Source organism: Achroia grisella, unplaced genomic scaffold (genome assembly GCF_030625045.1).
Source record: "Achroia grisella isolate CSIRO2021 unplaced genomic scaffold, CSIRO_AGI_Agris_v1 utg821, whole genome shotgun sequence".
Taxonomy (NCBI): Eukaryota; Metazoa; Arthropoda; class Insecta; order Lepidoptera; family Pyralidae; genus Achroia; species Achroia grisella.
In genome coordinates, this window is record NW_026713035.1 from 2,246,387 (window position 1) to 2,262,336 (window position 15,950).

The 15,950-nt window shown below is 29.7% G+C and overlaps 1 protein-coding gene across 1 annotated transcript in view; it reads left to right on the top strand.

Annotated features, from left to right (window-relative positions):
- Positions 1 to 15,950, top strand: part of LOC131852055 (cuticlin-1) — an 83,397-nt gene that overhangs the window by 56,710 nt on the left and 10,737 nt on the right. The window contains exons 4-7 of the mRNA XM_059202647.1: positions 378 to 525; positions 5,668 to 5,766; positions 11,681 to 11,857; positions 12,484 to 12,606. Coding sequence (XP_059058630.1) covers positions 378 to 525; positions 5,668 to 5,766; positions 11,681 to 11,857; positions 12,484 to 12,606 — 547 coding nt within the window. The remainder of the gene's footprint in view (positions 1 to 377; positions 526 to 5,667; positions 5,767 to 11,680; positions 11,858 to 12,483; positions 12,607 to 15,950) is intronic.

Consider the following 15,950-nt stretch of genomic DNA (forward strand, 5'->3'; position numbering starts at 1 on the left):
TACTTTGAGCCGTTATACGACGTGAATCTTACTAATATTATTAGATAATGTGAAAGTTTGTGACTATAAATGTATGAAACCTTCATCATTGTACAATGTGATGCAGCCCTGACTCCCAAACTAGCGTGAGCGTGTGTATATCAGTCAGAATGACGGATGGATGGATATTTGTTACTGTTTCACGCAAAAACTACTGAACAGATTTTATATTAACCTTTACAGTAATATAACTTATACATTACATTATATATAGGCAATAAATACCACATATATATCTAAGACTATATAGTATAATGTTTTCTTTTTAGCAACCTATAAAAATATTTGATGTGGGTAATATATTTACAATGTAAACAATTTGTATTGTTTCGTTGCAGCCGAGAGCACGGGCCGGTGAACTATGGCCGGTGGACCGGCCCGACGGCATGCCGGTCATACAGTCGTTGGAGGTGATGTGCGGGAAGGACCACATGGATGTGCATCTCACCTTCTCACATCCCTTCGAGGGAATCGTGTCTTCAAAAGGTAAAATGTAGTAAATATGACATAACTGTTATTATAACAAAAGTTTGTTATGAAACTGAAATGGGTAACTATTAAAAGCCACCTGATGGTAAATGGTGACTGTGGTCTATGTGTATACTTCAACAGCATCATAGACATAATTTAATCATATGTAGTTTGTTGTACCTTGAATGCCGTGATATTCTGAACTAAGATACCGAAATTATAATTTCACTGCTTTATCCCACATTTCAAACCTAAAAACTTCTTACTAAACCAGGTACTGCGGTTTCCAGACGACTTTGTATAAGTTTACCTCGATCCATCTATTATAACACTACACGGCATAAGTATCCTTGTAAAAGGAACTATTTAGTCTGTCATTACTAGTTTACAGACTTATATCTATAAAGTTTTATTTCAATATTACAAAAATAATCGTGCCTGATTTTATTAAATTTATTTATTTCTTAACTTTAAATTGAAAGAAATAAACTTTTAGACCAAAGTAGGTAAATAAACTAGGTTCTAAGTTATAGCGGTTAATGATGATTCTTATAATTATCAGATTTAAGTAATACGAGGACGGGCGTCTATTGTAACGTATAACCACAGATAACATAATATTTGGTATAACTATCAAATTGTAACGTATAACTATAATACATATAACAACAAGTGCTGATATGAAATTTTGTTTACAGTACAGACATTAGAATTTTACGGCAATGAATGTGTAACGAATTACCAAATTATTCTTTTCAGTAATTAACAATGGCGTTTTCAAATTCAAATCACTCCGCACATTCGTTTTCACTTGCGTTATAAATATGAGCCTAATTTTCTACACTTTCGCTCATACAATACGTACTCTGTTTTTATTTTAATATTAATAAGTTGAAATAATTGTTTAATTTGAAGTTAGCATAAAAATAAATGTTATCCCCAAATAATGGAATAAAGGTAAGTCAAAGATGATAAAAAATAATGTTATCCATTTATTATGTTTTGCGCAGACCATTCCGATATCACTCATGGAGATATGATCAATATAAGCCTGTATTAACATATCGTAATACTACCTTGATTCTGAATGAATCTGGTTGACGCCAAAAAGTTTATGCCTTAATTTTAATTTCCAACTAATTTCTCAATGTTTTGTATTAACGGAGTAATACAAAAGACTGATAAGAAAACGACTTAATCTAAGCAACGACGGTAGGTTCGCATTCTATGAAGTCGAATTCAAATATCTATTTTATCTCAAGGAGTAATCTGGCATGGGATAAAAATAGGGGATGAAAGTTTATGTAGACATCTTCTAGGGAAACAACTAGCATAGAAGTAGTAATAGTATATAAATAGTATAATATTTATATACTATTAACATTTTAATAGTATATAGTGAGATACATTTTCTATATATAAACCTTTTTGAAGAATATAGTTTACTGTACCATTTTAGCAAGGTAAATAAAACATGTGTTATATAATCGATAAAATTCAAAGCCTGTGCTAATGATATCTCGTCGGTAAATGCGTTTATAGGTCAAATAATACAAGAGTTATATTCGCTAACTGTATCTGCCTAATAAATGTATACTTATAAGTTTATTTATTACAAGTATTGAAAATAAATTAAAGTTGACACAACGGGAGGTAATTTATATTTAAATCCATAAAAAGCTAAGATTTGTCACCACTAATTTATTATCAATGTTGTTTAATTCAAATTAGTTTCGTAATTAATAAAAGACTTGGATGCTGTTGAATTAGATTTGACATAACATAAGAGTCTGCAATAGACCTACATGATTAAAAATATTTTGATTTGATTTGAATTTTATTTCATCCAAATAATTTGCGGATATAAAAGTTATGTTAAGCCTATATCTAGCAGTGTACTGCAGTGGGCTGATGATGATGATGATGATAATAGAAGTTAACGAATCATAAAATCTTACCAATATTATAAACGCGGAATTTTGTCACTTTGGATTGATGAATCTTTATTACACTTTCACGCAAAAACTACTAAATGGATTTTATCGAAACTTTGCAATAATATAGCTTATAAATTACAATAACACATAGGGTATAAAGTGACGCGGGTGTAACCACGGACACAGCTTGTATATACTATAGTAAGATTTATGAAGCAGAAAAAAATCGATGTTTGTAATTATTTGATAAACAAAAAAATATATTACAGATTTAAAAAAATGTATATACTTATACAATGCTACGTAATCAGTAAGTAGCATAGGTTTTATTGTATGTAACTATTACCGCTGGGTTATACCTACCTCTTATTAAACATAACATATATTAACAGTAATATATAGGAAAGGAATATAAATTCATACTTACGACCTTACGACCAAGTAATTAACATTAATTGTAATTACTTTTAGAAATCAGAGGTAAATAATATCTAGGCAACATTAAACCTACATACCTACTGACATTTTCTGATAAAAAGATTCAGTATATACCCCTAACGAACTGTATCTTCACGCCACACTACCGGGCGGCATTCAGACCGTTTCTAATTGCACACAATAATTGCCAAGGTTTCACTTACAATTATGACGGTACATACTGAATTATTAATACTAACGTGGCCCACTTACAACTAGTGGAGATGTACATGCTATGTTTATATCATTTTATCACAAGTATTTAACTATACTTACAAGGAGATCACAGCTAAACAAAATGTAAAACTATAAATTAATAATATAACAAACATAATATATAAACATGTTAATGTCATAATTATATTAAATGTAGAAGTTTTCAAGAAAAATTGTAGTCAGTATCTGATGATTAAATAACGATAATGTAACTTCATAAACTATCGACGAATAAGTAAATAGTGTAAGGATAAATAATCAATTGCACTGAATTGCACTAGATACTGTTGAAATGTAAGGTCTTGTAATTAATGATTTTAATTTAAAACTATTTTTTGATATCGTATTTTTCTAAAGAATTAAATTATAAGCCCGTTGAAATTGTACTAATATTATAATCTTGAAAATTTTATAAGGTAGGATAATTTAGTTTTAAACTTTCACATTTAATATACTTATACGTGAGGTGATAAAATTAAAAATAATCTAATTTCAACGGGAAAGAGCCTGTTAAAAATCTGCGATAAATGTGCACAGTGTTGGATGATCTAGTGATGGTTTAATAACCTACTGGCACTTACTGACATTGACATCGCTGTACTCTAATCAAATAGTCAGCAACAACATACGTATTGAAAATATAATCAGACTGATCACCTCTTCATTTTGGAAGTCGTCGTATAATAACTACTGTAAGATAAGTATTAAGTACGTTTTGTATTATGTACTACTTTTTACTAAATCCAATAATTGAACGTTCACACGTCTTCAATATAGACATTTACGCATGAATGAATTGCATTGTAACGTTGAAAAAAAACCAAACAATTTGGATGACGGAGGCATTTGTTCGGAAAATAATCTTGTCATTCATAAATCGTGGTTTTTGTAAAGAAACTAACTGCTAGTTATTATACGAGTAGATCGACAAAAGGGTATTACGGAGTACAAAAAAAACTGACTTTACACCATAAGTGTGTTAGTTGCTGACAGAACCGAAGTTCCCAACCGTTTGTCATCTTTTTACACGGACCACGTGTAGTAAAAGTGTTACGACATGAACACTATCAATAAAAATATTTTCATACATTACAATTCCGTCTTTTCAACGTTATGAATAGGTAGTTTGTTTCACACTTAAGTGGCGGAGTTTTCTCCACAATAGAATTAGCATAACTTTTCGAATCAGGTGCGTTGTTGCGCAGTCGTTTGAAGCTTCCTAACAAAAAAATAAATATATGTTATAATCGTACGTACAACAAATTACCGAATTAATATCCTTCAATTATTATTATTACTACATAACGTTTTATACGTAGTTTATCTATTGTTAGGTTGGGATAAAAATGGCCTACACTTGTTTTCGTTATATCTTTATATCAAATACTATGATTTGGTTAGCCGTTTCGTCGTAAAAATGTACTAAACAAATATATAGACAGACCTATCTTAATACCAGTAGTGTTATCATTATGTAATTCGAGATGAGATACGCTATATCTTATACCGCTACATATAAGAAGCTCTAAGCTATGTATGTATATATACGAATTGATTGGTGTTAGTATTTAGTTTATACGAAGCAGACCTGCTATTAGTTAGTATGTAATTAAATCAGAAATTACCTTAGTAATGAACAGCAAGTAAATTGTTTAGTGTCAGTTCATACCCACACTATTAATTAAAGTACCGATTCGTGTTGTTTGCGTTTAAACGAGGCATCGCCAGGCTATAATTTGTCAGACAACTTTCCAGCCTTATTACACCACCAAGTTAAACTAGAATTTGTAAAGAATCGTTTGCTTTTAATAGTTTACTTGTACCTTAAAGATTGAAACTGCTAGTGTGTTTTTAATTATAAATACCATATATTGAAATTAGTCCTCAAAACCACCTTTAACATGAGATAATCCTTTGAGATTTGACAAGAAAAAGGTAGTACTTTTTTTAATACTCAAATATTACCTATACCTATAGGGCTTTGGACTCCTTAGACAATCGTCTTATTTCATTGAGTCAATTACAAAAAATTCCAATTCATATGTAGATACATAGTATTAAAGCTAATAATAATAAACTATGACGGCTGTAACCCCAAATGCGCCAGAGGCATTGTTAACATATACACGGTGATGAAAGCAGTACTAGACTTAAATCCTATGTATCCTACATCGGATGGCATAGAGAGAGAGAGAGATTCTCTACCGCTGTTTCGTTTATAAATTCTCAGTTATATAATTATAAATAATCAGCTAGAAATATAAATTAACACGCACTTTTATGGTATAAACAAGGTTCGAACTCATCTCCTTTGGTCTAAGTTCGGGTAGCAATCCACTATGTCGTGGCATAGTGGATTTTCAATTTTAAAGCTACTGATATATTTTAAACAGAGAAATAAATACATTTTAGGCACCTCACAAACACGGTCACCTATTTTACCACGACGACTGTCCCTGACCGTTACGCCACCGCTAGATTTACGTTACAGTGTAGCTTGACCCTTCATTAGTGCCTATGTCCGCAGGTCAACACGGTGACCCGAGGTGCGTCTACGTGCCTCCATCCACCGGCCAGACTTACTTCTCGTTTCGGATCGCATACGCCAAGTGCGGCACCAAGCCTGGTAAGTACTTACTGATTTGAGAATCAATTGCGCTCAGCAATTTGCTCCGTGAAATCACTTATGAGATATCATTTATTAGAACTCTAGATGAGGAACACTTTGTGCACGTGTATATTTGTAGATACAATCTATTGATAATAATTAATCATGTAACTATATTGAAGAAAACATTTATATGCCGTCTAATATTTATCTTATTAATAAATAAATTAATAAAATTGTTGGTGGCGTATTGAAAATATTTTTAAATTTGTCACCAGCATTTTCCTTAAATGTCTATAGCTTATATATTGACCTGTAATTACAGATATTCTGCGAAAATGACATCCTAATTTCTAAAATTATTTTTACGTGCAACCTTAACCTGCAAACAGACAGTTTAAAAGTTTTCGCCTCGACACAATTTTTAAATTTTATAATCTGTAAAGAGAATTTTACATATTATGGTATCTTAAAAAGTGCACATCATTAGAAATGCAAGTTATTTTTAAATTTGTTCAATCTGAATGAGAATATTCATTCTGGAAATATTATAATAACCGAGAATAAATTGGACTGAATGAGGCCGATTTTATTATAGATATAAAGATCAATTGGAAAGGAAATTCACTCGATATGTCAAAGTAAAAATTATATGTATTATTCATATATGAATATTTCATGAATAATACTTATTCTGCATCAAATACCTAGTTATTTGCATGCTATGTCCACCCAGTTTGAAGGGCGAGTGACAGGGAAATTACTGGGTACAGGAATGACTTAGGAATATCAACATATATGGAGTAGGCCGATAGTTACCGTATGTTTAGTTTGCGTCCTAGTAATGACTTTTAAAAAACCTTTATTATTTAATAACTTTTGTATTTTTTATAATTTGTGCAAAACTTTTTGAGGCTAATGCTCCTCGAGGAAGCCAGAATAGGGTGTGTGAAGGGTTTACCCAATCTAAAATCTGTTCGATATGCTTTTATTACTGAACTAGTTAAGTCAGCGGCTTCGTACCCGTGGTATTTGAAATAATAATATTTTACAACTTTCTTATTTGCTCGAAATATAAGAAACATAAAATTTTAAGTGAAGCTTACTACAATACCTTATAAATAGCATACATTATAAATATATATATATATATATAGCTACGTCCGTGCAGACAAACCTCGGCAGGAGTTTTACAGGATTGTAAACATTGTGTAAATTAGGAAAAGTTACAGCTTTATCTATCTATGCATTAGTGGAAACCTTTTTCTATTAAGCCGTTTCAGAGGTTAGCGTGGACAGACAAATGGCATTTATTTAGGTTCTAACAGGTTGTTATCAATGTAATAGAAGAGGCATGAAGACTCTATAGTCTTCCAACAATAGATTTTGTCATGTATCTTCTATTTACAGAATAGTGATAGGTCACATTGTTACTGTACGTATAGATAGATATCTATTTTAGCCGTTCGTTTTGGCTTAATTATACATGTTAACAAATTAACAACAAATCTTTCATAGTTCACATAAATGTACCGCTTACAATCTGTGAAATCAATAAATACATCGAATGCGTAATCATGCGAACGTTAACTGCCTATTAGCAAATAATAGAACGCTTTACTTTATTGATATTTTACCGTAAAACTTGGGTTTACCGCCAATATACAGACCTATGTGATAATTGTAAAAGTTTACTTTTATAATTGAATATATTAAATAATGACGAATGATTGAAATTGATGCTGGCGGAAAGGATATATATGGAATATGTCCTACATCCTGCAATCAGGGATTCATTTCATAAATTAACTTTTTATTAAGACATTATAAATAATTAATATTAATAGATAGCAATAAAATAAATGACAATACGTTAGTATAGAGTATAGTAATTTTGTATAATGACTCTTTAATATGAAGAGTTAATAAAGCTTAATTTTTTCCTACTAAACATTTAAAAAACTTCATCATCAGAAACATTTATTATATTAATCATGTCTCTCAATCCCGCGTCGTGCAATATCCTTAAAGAGATACAAGTGAAAAAGCCAGGAAAAAGCCAATCTGGAGGCTGCCAGGAAAACTATAATTATGTGTCGTCACATCTACCTACATTTTCAATAACATAAATCCACATACGGAATATCTCGGCACGGTCTCGGCAGCAAACTCGCAATTACTGTAACTGTTTCATATCTAAGTGGTTATTTGCTAATTTTAGCTGGTCAGCTAAATACTGTAAAGTGGCCTTAGTGACATTAACAGCTAATTATATTAAAAAGAACATACTTGTAATTGATATTTACCATTGGGTACGCAATCACATTTTCATAAAAAAATAGAGAAAATTAGCGGCGATTCGATTCTTTTTTCTGTTAAAATATTTTGATGTTTATGAATGATTAGAATAGCAAAATTACACTCGTGTGATCCAACTTTAAAAGTAAAAAGATATAGATATAGACTTGTCTAGGTGTCTGATATTGAAAATACTTTATACATAATTAACAACTGTTAAAAATAAGTAATAACTAGAGATTCGTACATATGCATCTTAATGCTATTTTATGTGGCGACAGGCGAACTTTGATTTGGATTGGAAAAAACACATAATTTTAAGAATATGCACAATTTTTTATGGTTAATTTAACATATATATATTGATTAGGTTTTATTATGGTGCAAATATAAATTTTTATTATCCATTAGTAAGCGATATAATATTAAAAGTTTCTAGACGATTCGACAGCATTTTTGTAAAACAATAAATCCTCGTTTATTTACTTACAAATGAAGAAAATCTCCATAAACTTCAAGCTTAACTGTCTAAACTGGACTCCCCAGCGCCGGTGTTGTATAATTTATCTGACAAATGAATAGAAGCTGCGTGAAGCGAAACTGCATTCCCATTGAGCCGTCGTTTCCGTCCGTTGATGTTGGAGGTGATGTACTGTACAATTTACACCCATAATAGTAAAGTTCGATTATTAAACTTTTTTATTTTTATTTATCGTAATGAGACTAAGAATTATCATTATATAGAAAAATGTTAAGTACACAGTTAAATACTTATATAGAGTGATTGAACAAAATGACATTATAATGAGTAAATGATACAGTATAAGGAGTAAATGATAACAAAATGAGAACATTTAAGTCAAATTTGATCAGATCTACCTTTTGATTATACATATAATTATAGATAGGTCATTATGAGTAAATTATCATTTATAATTTTTTAGAATTGTTAACTTGTTAAAAATCAAATTAATAATGTAAAATTTAAAAAAGAATGAAACAGTAATAATATTTAAATATTAACAATAATTTAAGAAACTTATTGTATATCAATTGGGAACATATTAAGAGAATAATATTAATCAGCAATAATAATTTTGGAAAAGGTTCATACACTTATAATTATCTGTCCCTTATATTAAAATATCCCTTAGATATAAATATATTCGTTTAGATTAATTAATAATCTAAAAATTTAGTTACGTTTATATTTATTTATGAGGGCATTGTTCTATGAAATGAAATTCTACACCAATATTCTATGTCGTAATGTAGATGTATGCTAGAATATGGTTTGTCAGTACAATTTGAATAGAAGGTTACACCTCATAAAGTATTTCTTACTATTAAACAGTACTACCGTAGAACCCGTCCGAGACAAATAAAGCTATCTTTGTAATGGCAGTATTTATTGTACATTTTATGTTATTTACAACAACTGTCTTAGTGCAATAGGTTTCAGATTTTAATGTTACCACTTACCTGACTTAACGTATAACTGCTTTTAGAAGACAACAAAGCATGGATTCAGAATAACATTTACATATTACTAGCTGACCCCGCTAACATTGTTTTGCCATATAAATTGAAATCACTATTAAAAAAATAGGGGTTGGTAATAAATGGGTAAAAATTTAGGCTTGTATATATTTTTTAATGACACATTATAAAAAATAGTCAGACAAATAAAAAATAAATATGTGAGAATCGGCTACACATCACAAGCTCCGATTTTTTCCCACTGAATTTATACATATAAGACACCATCACTATCAAACTCCTCTTTATCGTGATATTAATTTAATTTTACGCTTGTTAGACAATCGTAAATTCAATTTAAATGTACAAAAAAATGTGTTGTTTGATGCGATATAATTACTTTTAATTAAATATGTTAATAGTCAATTAGATTTTTTTCGTTGCGTTTAATCGTGTATTTGTTATAGTATACAATAGCATAAACGTGGAAATTAAGAGTAACCGATAATGTTATTTAAAATTAAGGTTTAAACCTTAATTTTAAATAACATTATCGGTTACTCTTAAAAATCCACTCGGTAAAAATCCAATTGAACATTAAAAAAGTCCATATTTTTTACTTAAGTAAAAAATTAGATTTTTTATATCACAATCTACCACGAGGTAGTTACATACTTTCTGTTACCCGTACATATATATAATTTCATATTCCTCCGTCGGCGCAATTTTTGTTTTGCTTCACGTATTAATATAACAATTAAAATATATAATCTTTTATAAGCAATATGCCTATGATTCCATTTTAGATGCTATAAGTATTTTAGCTTCTCAGTAAGTACCGGTAATTCGTAACAATTTCGCAATAAATCGCCCCCCGACCAAGTTACTGCTCGTCGGTCTCATTTTAACAAAGTAAGTGAGTTTTTCTCGTTGTGATTCCTAGTTGTCCACTATTGCTAGTGTGTATAACGGGCGCAGGCGTCCCGCTCCTTCCACGAATGTTCTACTCAGGCATTGTTTCTCAGAATCCCCACTCACCAGACCACATAGCAAAGTGCATAAAGCTCATTTTTCTTTGACAGCATTAATACGAGACGCCATCTCTCAGTTCAACAGTAAACGTATTTCCTTCCCGCTGTAACGAAGTATTTGCAACTTTAAGTGCATTCAGCGAAACGTGTCACATTATACACGGCTATTGACAATGCGAATTCGATTTTATATCTGAAGAGATAGGAGTTAGACGTATTGGTTGCCAGTCAAAGTTGGAAGATTAATGTCCTAATGGCCGGCAGTACTGAAAGGGAGTTAGCTAGAAGGCCCCTAAGGGTCAGTTTCGCTTGAGTGACATCGATCGAAAGGCTTCTGGTTCGATCCGCGTTCTTCGGACGACTTCCACTTTTTGCACGAGTTCATCCGCGTAGGGTATAAGCCCTCGGAATAATAAGGATTTAAAAATCAAACTTTATATTTCATTTTCGTCAAAACCTTGCTAAATAATTTAATAATATTGAAACAAATAAATCAGTTAGAATTTTTTCATTACTTAACGTTAAATAATATATTGTGGTATAACAGAAAAGGCATATAAATAGTTACAAAATCCAGTAGAAGTATTCACGAGTGGAAAACTTTCTCGAACGAACTTAGGTCGACATTTGGTAACAAATTTGAACTAATCGAATAGTTTTATATAAAATGATAAATTTTTATTTGTATACCAATCTTGCCACTGTGGTAATTACATCTTGTGAATTGTTATGTTTTGTAAACATCGCTACTTTTTTCTTATTACATTATATATCGTAAAAGTACGAAATATAGTATACGTAAGTAGTATAGTACATAAAAAGAAGTATAAAAAAATATCTTAAAAATAGACGGAAATGAGAATTTCTTTGTTTTAAAATTAATGTTCAATAATAATGATTTTGGTTTCCTCTATGTATGTTCAATACATATAGGAAATTATCATCATCATCAAAATACATAGGAAATCATTTTAATGTATTAAATTTTCTAGATAGATTAAAATTCGCAATGAATTAATAAAATTATATTTTTTTCGCATTTAATGCAGTTCCTGAAATTAGTACCATACATGAATATAATGAATATTCAATAGTTATTGTATTGTTTTTTTTTTTATTTTCAGATCTTCACGGCCAGTTTTATGAGAATACAGTAGTTGTTCAATACGACAAAGATCTACTAGAAGTATGGGACGAAGCGAAAAGACTGCGGTGCGAATGGTTCAATGATTATGAGAAAACAGCTTCGAAGCCACCCATGGTCATTGCCGACTTGGATGTAGTGCAGTTGGATTTCAGAGGTAGGATTTGCTACAAGCTTCTAAGTAATGGTGTTTTATGTTATACGTAGTATTGCATAGATTTGTTGAAACTATTCACAATTACAATATTGATTTCAATCCACTGTATTACATATATTATATATATATATTATGCCATATTAATAAATTGGCTGTTTTTTTATAATTCAATGACGATGCTAATACGCTAACTAATATTAGTTTCACATTGTTGACCTTTATTGTTCAGACTGTATTCAGAGGACGAGAAAATGAACATTTCAATCCACTGGTGATGATAATTAATTCCAAATTTGTGGCAGATAAAAAAATACTATTGTATATTAAGTTTGATGGTTGGTTGAAGATTATTTCAATCTTTTATTCATTTATATTAAGTGTAGAAAATATATATAATTTCTTATTCACCATCGATTTTAATATATTCAAATTACTCACCATTTGTACTCTTAGAGGATACTTATGTATATAATACATATGTTTGCATTTATGATACATATAAATTCGGAATACATATATAAAGAAACTATTACAGGGTTAATCATTTCCAATAAACATGATGTCCCATCTTCATCCTTCGTTGTTTATTGTTACCAATTTGTTAATAATGATTTTATATATTTTAGGAGATAACGTCGACTGTTGGATGGAAATACAAGCCGGCAAGGGACCATGGGCACCTCCTGTTTCTGGCATAGTACCTCTGGGATCCACGCTCACCCTTGTCGTTGCTATTAATGACTATAGAGGTAAGCCAACTGTAACTAACTGTAACAACTATTTTTTACCTTTTATGTAATATAAAAGGTCTGAATTAATTCTGTATTAATTATACAGTTTTGTTTTACTGTCAATGCCGTATTAAATAATTTAATTTACATCAAAAAATAAGATCTTATAAAATTTTAATAGTAACATATTATCATAATAAGTACACAATATTGATATCTCATTTAAAATATTGTTTAAAATCTGAATTATTTGTATATTTATTTAAAGATTATGGTCATTTAAATGAAATGAATAATTTAAAAACCATTTATTTTAATTAATTTTTAAATCATTAGAAAGACATAATTGCTAGTTCATAAAAAAATAATAATAATATTGAACAGAAGATTTTTATATTTGTATATATTTTCGTTTGGAAGAAAGTCTTCTAAACGAAAATATCTTAGAAGCCTCTCGTTGAATGAACTTGTAATGAAGATATTTACAATTAATAGTTTCTTTAGCAGGTATATTATTAAAGCAATATGTTTAATTATAATTGTAATGGCTTAACAAATGCGCGTAACTATGTATCGCAACTAGATGGTAATTTTAAACAGGAAGTATTTAAATTTGAGATTACTGGTGAGAATGAGCAATTAGTTTTTCATTATTTCGTGGTTTAAATTTATAAAATTTGAATTATGGGTAATTTACTAAGCTTGGCTCCTGTTACATATAATAATTTGTTGCGGTGTTTTATATATAGTTTTAATTTTTAGTAATTTCAGTAATTTAACCTTAGACTTTCATACAGGTGTCAATATGCTAATATTTTTGCTTTTGTTTTATTATTTTTAGCATTTCACATTGTACTTAATAATCTAATAAATAATATTTAATATAGCTCTGGATATATCATACAAAACCATTTCATACAATTAATAACAATTGCTAAATATATATATTTTTTAATATACATAATGTAAATGCTCAGTAACAATTAAAAAACCCAGTTTTAAAAATATACATAATGTAAATAAATAATAATAGATCATGACCACATTTTTTTGTAACGTGCGGGATTTGTATTGTGATACACTTTTACACCACAAAGGTCATCAAAGGTCATTATTTGCACCACATACCTTACCACCATCGTCAATAATCACTTTATATTAAACCACATAATCTCCAGCCATTTGACCTACAAGAAGGTCCGTTAACCTTTTATTGCTATGGATAAACGAAATAGGAATTTCATTCAAATTCCATCAAGTTTTATTATTTATCGTATAATATTTCTCATTATGTTTATTATAGCATTTGTAGTATTGTCGAATAGTAGTAGTATTGCCGTTTAGCAACTGTGATTTGACCTAAGTGAAATTATACTGTAATAATAATAACGCATAAGACGCCATCTAGTCCCAAGTTAAGCAGAGCTTGTGTTATGATACTAGACAACGGATATAAATACATAGCTACATTTTTTATGTAAATACGTGCATATTGCACATAGAAAATACTCAGATCGATACAAAAAATCGTACTCATTAATATAAATGTTTATACCGTACGAGGAATCGACCCCGCGGCCATCGGAAGTAAGGCAGTGTGCTTAACCGCTAGACCACCGAGGCCGTCATAAGGAAAGAAATGAAATGAAACCAACGCTACCCATACGTGTAAAATACAGTTATGTGCATTAAATAATAATCTATTTATACAAAGAAAGTAAAGTCTTTACAAACATAGCGATTTACTATTAACTTCAAAGATCTATTGGAGATTCATAGCCACAATAGCGTTAATAATCGACTCTCATTTGAAAGGTTATCTTATAACCTACATTTGACACCTATACCTACGTATACGTTTGACAGATAAATAAACATTTATAATGATTTCAAACTATAATAATGTCATACAATGAATATAGATTATAATGAAGAGAAAAATTCTATTATATATGTAATTGATTATTTAGTTTTAAATTTATACAGCAAAAGACCAATATTTTTAAATGTAGTAGTTATACCTTTTTATTAATGCACTATATATTAAACAATCTTAGTTACTATAAAAACATTAATATTTTTTTATAACCTAGAATTATTTACACAGCGCCATCAAGTCCCAAGCTACGCAAAGATTGTATTATGGTACTAGACAGATACTACTTATTTTACATGTAGGTAGCAGTCAGTTATACTTTCATTATAAATATGTATGTATTAGTAATTTTGGTTATTTTACTAACTTTAATCGTTCTAAAGTCTATAGAAAAAACTGAAAATATTTTGTATTTATTAATATCATAAATCACAGTATAATTCACCAGATAAGCGATAAGTAGAGCAAAAGATAAAGTACGTAATATACTAGATGAGATGTTTTAAAAATCCGTAAAGAAAAGACGAAACTTCTGCGCGCAGCATAAAAAGTGTATCACAATTTTGTTAAAAAAGTGGAAACCTACATACCTACATACAGTAATTATCGTATGTCCAGTTATTAATAATTACAAAAGTTCAAACTGAACTTCTGCTAAATCACCCATTGTATTCATAACACGAAATGAGCCTAAATGTAGTGGTATTATCTTAGAGGTTTATTTTATTACGTCACATTTTATTGCAGTCAATTCGAAGATGTTTGGAATTTTGTCTCATTATTTTTAGGATTCCTTCGAATATCACAGAAGTTATACATACGAAGTTTCATTTTTTTTGCCTAATTGATAGAATTGATGTAGTTTTTTAAATAACAACATTTCTAGGATAATAATTTTAATTGAAATGCTTCATATAATTATTTTATTGTTTGAGATTAAAATCCAATTTGAAAAATATAGTTTATGTTTTACATATTGAAACTTAGAAGGAAATTTATTTTCATCTAAATTTATAACATACTAACATCATTAATTTCTATACTCTCGTTGCTTCAGTATATTTCACTGAATGTTATATAAAACGAGTTTACACGTCTTCATGAAGTAAATGTATAGACTAAGTTCTCTAAAAAAACTTTTTCTTTTGGCATTACTTTTTTATAGACTATAGCAAACACTGTCTAACAAAATATTTTCGTAGACGGAACCTGTTGCTCATGAAAGTTGCTGTCTTATTTCATTTTTACAAAGAGCAAGATACGTGTGTCAAATATTTTTATAGACTATGGTTTACGACGACAAATTAGAATATTTAGCAGTGTTTTTGTCATCATTAGTTAGTAACAAATTCTTTTTGAATAGTAGGCGTACTATCTATATATATACATGGTGTTTAAAAATGGGAATAAGTTGTAAATTGGACTCTGTTTTTCACATTTAACCTCTGGTTTGGGCCGGCGTGCGTGTAAATTTACGTAGTTTTAG